The sequence below is a fragment of the Condylura cristata genome, unplaced genomic scaffold, assembly GCF_000260355.1.
Source record: "Condylura cristata isolate star-nosed mole 26May11 unplaced genomic scaffold, ConCri1.0 scaffold00024, whole genome shotgun sequence".
NCBI classification, from domain to species: Eukaryota; Metazoa; Chordata; class Mammalia; order Eulipotyphla; family Talpidae; genus Condylura; species Condylura cristata.
The window spans coordinates 31,096,554-31,106,144 of NW_004567125.1; the positions used below are offsets into that span (position 1 = coordinate 31,096,554).

Consider the following 9,591-nt stretch of genomic DNA (forward strand, 5'->3'; position numbering starts at 1 on the left):
AGCAGCGGGCGGGTCAGGAGAGGTCTGGCACGCCATGTGGTCACCTCCGGGGCAGGCGGGAATCGAACTCATGCAGAAGCGGCTTTAGATTCTCAGTGCTGTGCTTTAACCCGCTGCGCCACCAGGGAGGGCCTTAAATGTGATGTTTTTAACTTAGACTTTCTACTTTACTACTCAGATCAAGGGTCAGTGCACCTTTTTAGGGACAGATAGTAATTATTTTAGGCTTTGCAAGCAAACAGTTTCTGTCATAAAGGCTTTCTGTCATTGCAGAGTGACAGGAAAACACAGAAGTATACAAATGAGTACAATTATATACTAATAAAACTTTATTGACAAACAGGCTGGATGTGACCTGTGAGCGACAGTTTGTTTGCCTCTCCTAGTTAAGGTGTTTGTCAGAATTCACTTTGTTGCTTAACCCAGGCATGGTTGAGAAGCCATCACAGGCACAGTGTGCCAGAGTGGCTACCTTGTTTTTTTCTTATGCAGCTGGGATGAGAGCCAAGCATGAAACATGAGACAGCTGGTGTGGCCAGAGGGGTTAGAACCCAGGCTTACCACCTCTTAAGTCAGGGTTCTCACCTGGGGAGTGACCATCAGGGGACACTTGCCCATATTTGGAGACATTTTTGGGTGTTGTAAGAGGGAGAAGCTACTGGTATTTGATGGGTAGAAACCAGACTCCCTCTGTGGTGCATAGAAGGCCCCCAACAAAGAACAATGTAGCCCCAAATGTCAACATTTGTGCAGGTTGAGAAACCACAATTCAAACACCACCATGATGATTTAGAAAGATTGCTTATTGGAGTTTGATTATATGGTTTCAAAGGAAATTAGTTTTCTCAAATACCATAAAGAGAGACGACAAAACATTTTTGACTAGTCAAAAAGAAGAACAATAAAAAATACCCTCTCCCACTTATTCTCAGCCTCCAACCAGGAGACAGCATGCTCAATAGATTTTTGTTTATTTGAGTTGTTGTTTTTCGCGTTGATACCATTGGTACTGTGTACCACGCATTATTGTGACTTAGTCTTTTTCATTTCCTGTCATTTGTTTCCTCAACTGTGTAGTTGTTCATGAAGCAGTTTTCTGTTTTGTTCCCAGTGTGAGTGTGTTTCCTGTGCCACCTGTTCACAGCTGCGTTGGTGGCCTGACCAAATTGAAGCACAGAACATACCTTTGCCCATTTTAGATAGTTTAATACATAACTTGGTAATTTTAGATAGAGGCTGAAAAATAAAAGTAACTCCTAGGGTAAATAAGATAAATAGTTCAGATCTATCAGCAGAAGAAGAAGCAGTAGAGAGTGGGACAAGCCCGTGGTGGGCAGCTGACCTCACAGATGGCTCCCAGCTTCACGATGGTGTCACTTCCTGTGTGTCAGCTTGTTGTTGGTGCAAAGTGTACACATTGAGCAGAAACCCGGGTCTGGTCCCCTGGCCATGCTGGGTAGCAGCATCTCCCAGTCAGCATTCCTGATGCATGACATTTGTCACTTCAGTGTGGATTTATGAGCACACGACCCATCGTAAGTCGAGGACAATCTGTATCCTGAAATAAGCTGCTTATAAGCTCAGCAGAAAGCCTTATTTGCATCTTTGGGTTATAAAGAATGACTTTTCAATTTCTACTTTAAAATGTATTCAAATTGATGGCTGGGAATTTCCAAAGGCTTTTCAACCTTTTCTCCTTTCACCTTGCAAGAAGGTGGGGTTTTGGGAGCAAGAGATATACAAAAAGTCACTGACTTCACAACTTATGTGTGGAGCATCATACTGACTGCCTTTTCCCTTCTGGGGTCCTCTCTTGGCCACAGATAGCAGCGGGACAGGAAAAGGTGACCTTCAGTCCACACTACTTGAAGGGCACGGCACTGCCCCGCCCGACCTGGACCTCTCCGCCATCAATGGTAGGCCTTTTGCTCCTCCGCCCCAGGCTGGGGGTTGCGCCACTCTCACTAGGCTTCCAGGCACATTTTCCCCTTAAAAATGCTCTTCTTTCATTTTATGGGGGTAGAGTGGGGAATGAGATCAAAAATGGGTTGGCGGAGGTAGTGCAATGGACTGTGGTGATGGCACTTGGCTGATTTGATGATGGGAAGTCCACAGGGATTACAGCTGAGATGGAAAAAGGCACCAAATGATATAAAAATAAACTATTAAAGTATTTTTTAAAAATATTCTTCATCTTAGACAAAAGTGTTCTCAGAAGGACTCCACAGTTAGAAAAAGTGATGTCAAAGAAAACGGATTCCTCATCATCGTTTTCTGCCTCTCGGAGGAAGAGCCCAGTAAGTATGCTACTGCTGACTGGATGTATCTGATTTAACTTCTGCAATGTTCCAGAGACTCAGGAAGCCCGAGACTCCCAAAGCAAAGGACACAATGGTGCATTTTAAGGTTACACATATTACTAGACTAATGGCAGAATGTGAGTTTCCTCAAGTGCACATAAAGGGATAGATACCCATGTGGGATCATGTGAAAAATGAGGTGGGGCCTTCTGGCTACTGCTGTGCTAGGAAAGGGCTGTGGTGGGGATGTGGGGTTAGGAGACTGTGGCCTCAGCCCATGAGGAACAGTGATAGGAGACCGAGTCCTGGTTCTGGCTTGGCACCAAGTCAGTGTGTGCCCCTGGCTGGCCCTGATAGTCCGCCAGAGGGCGCCAGACATCTTCTAGCTTCCACAGTGACCCCAGAAAGACTAAAAAAGAAACAACAGGTCAATATACAGTGGCCCCTCCTCCAGAGGGATCCTCTCAGACTCCCAGTGGATGTCTGAAACCCAGGTTAGTCCTGACACTTCACATCTACCATATGTTTTCCTACATTTACGTATCATGATAGTTTGTCATTCAGGCACAGCACCAGTAATTAACAATAAACTGAAACCATTACAAAACTTGTGTGAACATGGTCTCCTCAGAATATTGAGATAATTTTCAGACCATAGTTGACTTTCATTAATGGAGCTGCGGAAAGTGAACCCAAAAGTGAGGAGGGGCCACTGCATGGTAGCGAATTACTGCATTACTGAGTTAAAGAAAACTCAGGCGAGGGTTGGGTTCCTTCTGTGTGAGAATGTTCATTTCATTGGCAACCAAAAGTATCGTATTCCTCTTAAGGATCTGTCCGAAGCGATGGAAATGATGGAATCCCAAACCTTGCTCATGACGCTGCTGACTGTAAAGGTGAACACAGAGCCTTGGTGTGTGATACGCGTGGAGGCAGGTGACTCTGTTAGCTACACAGCTGAAACCCCCTCTGACCTGAGCTCTTATTTCACACTGAACAGATGGAAAACAGTCTTGCTCCATTCGAGGAAGAGGCAGAAAGAAATTTATTAATAATGTGCAAAGAGAAAGAGAAGCTACAGAAAAAGGTCCATGAGCTAAAGCGCAGGCTTCTCCTCTGTCAGAGGACGCGGGAGCTGGTTGAGATCCTTGACGCTCAGGTTAGTTGTGACCCCCAGGTCTGAGCCGGGAGTCTGGGGGAGGTTGACAGGAAGTGTTATGGTGGGTGTCGCTCCGCCGTGAGCACGATCAGGTGTGGCATGTAACAGTCACTAAGAGGACAGGCTGTAATGTCACAAAGAGCAGCTGGGGCGTGTGTGGCAGACACAAAGTGCGTCATGACTTTTACAACCCAATAGAAAGGGCAGATCAGGCATTGGGGCCTCTCGCCCCGTGTGTGTGTCCTGGGTTTCGTTATAACCAAGTTCCACAGACTAGGTGAAGGCCGGAACAAATGGCATATATTGTGTCTGACTCTATTGTGTCAAAGAGGTGTTTGAGATCAGATATTAGCAGAGTTGCTTCCTTCCAGAGCCGTGAGGGGAGATAGTGTTCCAGGCCTCTCTTCTCGCCTTGTAGATAATTGCCATCTCCCTATGTCTCCTCCCTTGGGCTCCACAGTTTTCTCTATTTCTAAGGCACTGGTTGTATTGACAGGGCCTACCCTAACATCCTCACATTAACTCAGCTATCCTGTAAAGACTGATCAAATCAGAGGGGCTGGGAGTTGGCATGTCCACAGAGGAATGGGACACAATTAACTCTGTGTCACTGTTTCTAAAAATGGGGGTCCCTGTCCTTGTGAGAAAGAAATGACAAATCATCTAATGAATAGTTAAAAAGTCTTTGTGAGAACCTGGATAGAGATGAGGGAAATGTGGTTGCTTGCCGCACAGGCATTTCAGCGCAACACTTCAAAGGTCTGTTTCTTGGTCCAGTTGAAGTCTTTAGAACATGGTAAAAAGTGAATGCGTGTTCATGGTGAGGGGGCTCTGCCACCTTGCTATTGACTGGGTCATCTTGGGGCACCTGCACCCTCAGAAGCTTTCAGAGGATTCCCTGAAGGCTCTTGGAAACACTTGGCTGTGTCTCATCCTCAAGTGTGGATTGCGCTCCTGGGCACGGGGCTGCAGGGTCTTGACTCACAGGTCCCTTCCCTCCCGCTTGCAGATAGAGATGCTCAGTCCATACGAGGCCTTGGCCCAGCGCTTCAAAGAACAGTACAAGACACTTGCCACAGCCCTGGACACCACGAGGCATGAGCTGCCCGTGAATTCTATCCACCTGGATGGCGATGGAGCTCGGTTCTTAGGTAGGAAACATGCTTCTTGCGTCCAGCACCTGGTTCCCTTTGTGGCATCCCTCCCTCCTCCCAGGGAGCTGATGTGGCCTGCATCAGGTGGCCAAGGACAGCTGGGGCTGACTGGGCTGTGGCTTACTCTGGCTCACCCGCTTGCGGGATTGCACACAGGTCTGTAGAATGCCCTGATGATTTCCTGCCCCACTGAGAGACATTTGGGGAGCACTCTGCAGTCTCCTAGCTGTGGGAGCTATGCAGAGGGTCCCTTTTCTGCACAGGGTCCTATCTAAAAGCCTCTGCTGAAGAAACTTTTGCTCACTGTTTGAACTCTGTTTTGAACAGACATCTTCCTAAAGCAAGTTTTTAGCTCCCCTGGTATGGTTATTTTGGAGCATCTAAACACTTCTTGATTAGGTCTGTTGTAAAATATCATCATTTAAGATCAGGTGGATTTCCTTCTAGAACCTTCCACAGAAAATTTGTCTGGAGTAGTACAAATGAAGTTCAGTGTCAAAAAGAGTGGCTGGATTGGTGGTGGTGTCAGCTGACACATGATTTTTTTAATAGAATTAAGTTTTTACAGCATGAAATATATGTGTTTGACACTGAACTTAAGAAAGTGAACCTTGTAGAAAAGCTCTTTATCTGGTTTCCCGTTTTGTAATGATATCAGTCCCCTGCACGTCTCGATCTCCATCTGTGATAAGTTCCATAGTTAGTTTCCATGGAAGTGTCATGGGGCAGCAGCCACAAGCAAACACAAACTGTGGGGGCTTGAAACAACAGAAATGCATTCGCCCCAGTCCTGGAGACTAGAAGTTCCAAGATTAAGATGAGGGCAGGTGCTTGTTCCGGAGGCTGTGAGGGTGGTTCCTTCCAGGCCTCCCTCCCAACTGCTCATGTTACTGGCAGCTCTTGTCCGCCCTGGGTTCATGGCTGTATCACCCCCTTTGATGTTCTGTCCCCACACAACCTTTTCCCCAAGCTCCTCTGTATCGGAATTCCTTCTCTTTACTGTAGACACCAACCAACCGAGGTCATTCTAATTCTTTGTTTCAACAAAGATCCCACTTCCAATAGGATCACGTTCTCAGGTGCTTGATTTTTGGGACCTGCTTGTGTCCTTTAGGGAGTTACCGTGGGATGCAAGAGGGTGTGTGTGAGGCCCTCCTGAGGGTCCTCTCATTTGCATATACAGCTGTGAGGTGTGCCCAGAGCAGGAGACACAGGTGGGATATACAGTGGTTGGATTCATTCCATTTTTTTGTGATGATGGTGCAAAAGCATCACACAGTACAGTGTGAACTGTCATTCAGAGTTTGAGTTTTGACCTTTTCCTGTCTAACACTGTGTAACACCATCTTCTGTGACACTGGACAGGACAGTAAGCACAGCTTGCCATCACAAGAGGAGACAGCCAGTACTCCACTCTGTAGAGTATTCAATGAATTGCTTGGGATAGTCAGCGCTTGTATATAAATAGGCTCTGCGTGAAATGCTTTTGCCCAACTGGAGGCTTCTGTCAGTGTTTTGAAAACATTTAATTTAAGGTCACCTAGGCTGAGTGCTGGTGCTTGGTAGTTGAAATGTAGTAAATGCATTTTTGACTTAAAATGGTTTTGTGGGGCCATCATCTTACGGTAAATCAAGGAAGATCTGTGCAGTGTGGTTGCAAGCCATCCTGCTGGGGTGGGGGTGCACAGATGCTGGAAATGGATGGAAACAGTTTAATTTTTTTAATAATGTAATAGTTTTTACATCAATCTGTGCCTTTTTCCATCTCAATTGTAATCCCCATGGGCTTCTCATCACCAAATCACCCGTGTGCCATTACCATAGTCCAGTGCACTTCCCTCCCCCCCCCCACTGTTTTTGACCCCATTCCCCATTCCACCCCCATAAAATGTCTCTGGTATATAGTTGTTCGTTATTATTATTACTTTCTCACCTGGTCCTTCATCTCCTGTGATGAGTGCAACCACCCGGTATTTTTCCTTTTCTTTCTGGCTTATTTCACCAAGCACAACCCCATCCAGCTCCATCCATGTTGCTGCAAAAGGCATGTGTTTATCTTTTTATGATTGCCGCATAACATTCCATTGTACCACATCTTTCTAATCCAGTCATCTACTTTTGGGCATTTGGGTTGATTCCATATCTTTCCTATTGTAAATAGGTAGCAATAAACAGGGGCTGCAGGTATCTTTTTCAATCAGTGTTTTTGTGTCTTTTGGGTAGATACCTAGGAGTGGCATTGCTGGGTCGTAGGGAAGCTCCATGTTTAGCAGTTTGAGGAACCACTATGGAGTGGCTGTACTAGTTTGCATTCCCACCAGCAGTGTAGAGAGTTCCTTTTTCTCCACATCCTCACCAGCATTTGTTGTTGCTAGTTGTCTGAAGATGTGCCATTCTCACTGGGGTGCGGTGGTATCTCATTGTGGTTTTAATTTGCATCTCCCTTATTACAAAGGATGTTGAACATTTTTTCATACGCTCTTCTGGCCATTTTTTGGATGGGGTTGTTTGTTTTTGTTGAGTTTCATCAGTTTTTGGTATATCTTTGTGATTAATCCTTTATTGCTAGTTTTGTGGAAGCAGTTTGATTTTTAAGTTACTCACTGTTTCGCTTCCGTTCATTCCTGTGAGGCTATCCATGCGGCTTTCCACTTCTGTTCCCGGATGGCTGCACGCAGACATGCCTGACCCACTGCCCCAGGCCACCTTGATCTCAGGCCGATGGGCTGGGAGGCAGCGCCAGCGCAGGTGCTTTTGCGAATCCAGTGCCGCTAGACAGCACCCGGGAGAAATGGCTAGAAAGTCTATAGTCACTCAGCCTGGGCATCCTCGCCAGGCACCTGAGCCCCTGGCTGACTGCCCCTTTCTCCTGCAGATGGTCTACAGCAGGAATTGATGACCACTCGACACCTGCTGGGAGAACTCGGCATGGGCAGCTCAGAAGAAAATGGGAAGGTGTTAGAACTGCTGAATGAGCTCAAGGAAACCACGCAAGTAAAGGACCTTGAGCTTCGAAGGTAGTTTAAAACATTTTTGAAAAAAGACAACCTCTACCAGGCAGAGACACACTGTGGGTGCTTCAGTGCTTGAGTTAACAGGGCCGAGGCTGCAAGGGCTGGCACGACACGGGGAGGCGAGCAAGGGGGCAGGAGCCCTCAACTCACAGCAGGGATTCTCAAGCAGCTGAGGTGGGATGAGGGAAACAGTGGCACCCTCCATTGGTCTGACCCTGTTTTAAGTGTCTTCCAAGGAAAGTGTTTGGGGTGATCTTTCTGGAATTTCTTACTGAAGTGTAAATACATACAAATGACTCATCAGGCATAGCTGCACAGCGAGGTGAGCGGGAACAGCCCCAAGTCCTGCACAGCGAGGTGAGCGGGAACAGCCCCACAGCCTGGCCCACAGCTCCTCTCAGTGTTGATGCCTCCTCAGATTTCTAACCTTGGGCCTTTCTAGTTCTTCCCCCTAGAAGAATCTGTTTCCCTTTCGTTTGCATTGCTCAGTACGTTGGCCCTGTCTGTGGGCTCAACTGTTATTAGTTCCAGGGTTCAACTGTTACTAGTCTACTGAACAAGTACAGACTTCTTTCTGGCTAGTCCCAGTGACATGTAGCAGCTGTTTACTCGCCCCTTCCATTGTATTGGGTGGTACAGTTAGCTAGAGATTTGCAGTGTGCCGGAGCATGTGAGTGGGTTATGTGCAGGCACTCTGTACCTTTGTGTGAGGACCTGAGATCAGGAGCTTAAGTGCCCTGGGAGATGGGGGTCCTGGAACCAGTCCGCGCCCTCCCCACCACAGATAGCAAGGCCAGCTGGACTCGTCCTGGGTTGCCTGAATATTTGAAAGGAACTCATGAAGAAAGACTCCTGCCACCCACATTACGCTTCCTTCTGCCCGTGCCAGGATGAAACAAGGACACACAGAGGAGGCTGGGTGGGAAGGGTCACAGGTTTAGATGGCCAAGCCTGCTCGATGAGTACACGTCCGATGCCCCTTATCTGTGCGACAGCAGGGATGTTACCTTGGCCACTGCTAGGACAGGTTGTATCAAGGTATCTGTACTCCCTAACATTTGTCAAGAAAAGCACTGTTCTTTCCGACAAAACTTGCTTGCCAACTGTTTGCCACGTGACTCTGCCTCCCCCAGTGTGGTCCTGGTGATGCAGCTGCTCTAGACCTCTGGCCCCGCCCTGCTCTCAGGCCTGGGGTCAAAGGACCTTCTGTGCCTTGTTTCCACAGGAGCTTTGCCCAGGTGCTGGAGCTGTCTGCTGAGGTGAGCAAAGAGGCAGCCTTGAGCAGCCAGGAGGCCTGGGAGGAGGCCCAGGGCCCCACTGCTGCCCACCAGTGGTACTTCGGTCCAGAAGGCGCCTGCAGGGAACCTCCAAATGACTCGAAGAGCCCACTCTTCTCCTGGGACAGCGAGCAGACATGTGCACCCTGAATCCGCACAACGCAGTCCAAGTGGAATCTTCTCGTAACTTCAGGACAGAAACACAACAGGCTGTGTGTTCAGGGTGTTTGTGCCGTGGGGGTTCACGTGTGGTATTCCAGAAACTGAGCACTTTATGCACTTAGCAGCAAAACTACTTTTGTATGGTGGTCTTGTTTGATATTTAAAAAATAAAACTTGCCGTTGGGCCTTGGTTTCATCATCAGCACTCACAGGTGGCAAGCGTTGGCTCCGGTTCCACTGAACAGCTGGTCCAGAGCCCCAGGACCGCCGAGACATTAGGAGCATTTCACCTTCAGGATGGCTCTTATCTTAGTTTGGTCATTGACTCGCAAATGGGGCCTGTCCTTGCCAGGGTCCAGTGGCTGTCAGCAGAAGACACCTCTGGGCTTGGACTAGCTGCAGTCCCGCTGGGTCCCAGGTAGTGTACCTGCTTTACCTTTATTGGCTCTTGCCCGCTTGTCCCTCTGTGGCACCACCAGGGGAGGGCATCCTGAGCCAGACATGGTGGCCGCCAGCATTGTGCAC

At 47.9% G+C, this 9,591-nt stretch overlaps 1 protein-coding gene across 2 annotated transcripts in view; it reads left to right on the plus strand.

Annotated features, from left to right (window-relative positions):
* The window catches only part of HAUS8 (HAUS augmin-like complex, subunit 8), a 17,887-nt gene extending 8,624 nt beyond the window's left edge, over positions 1-9,263 (plus strand). For both annotated transcript variants that reach the window (XM_004688194.2, XM_012728952.1), the window contains 7 exons: positions 1,824-1,916; positions 2,200-2,297; positions 3,131-3,196; positions 3,301-3,459; positions 4,469-4,610; positions 7,489-7,630; positions 8,853-9,263. In XM_004688194.2, the coding sequence (XP_004688251.1) occupies positions 1,824-1,916; positions 2,200-2,297; positions 3,131-3,196; positions 3,301-3,459; positions 4,469-4,610; positions 7,489-7,630; positions 8,853-9,054 (902 nt within the window). In that variant the 3' untranslated portion in view covers positions 9,055-9,263. The remainder of the gene's footprint in view (positions 1-1,823; positions 1,917-2,199; positions 2,298-3,130; positions 3,197-3,300; positions 3,460-4,468; positions 4,611-7,488; positions 7,631-8,852) is intronic.
* Positions 9,264-9,591: the final 328 nt, after the last annotated feature.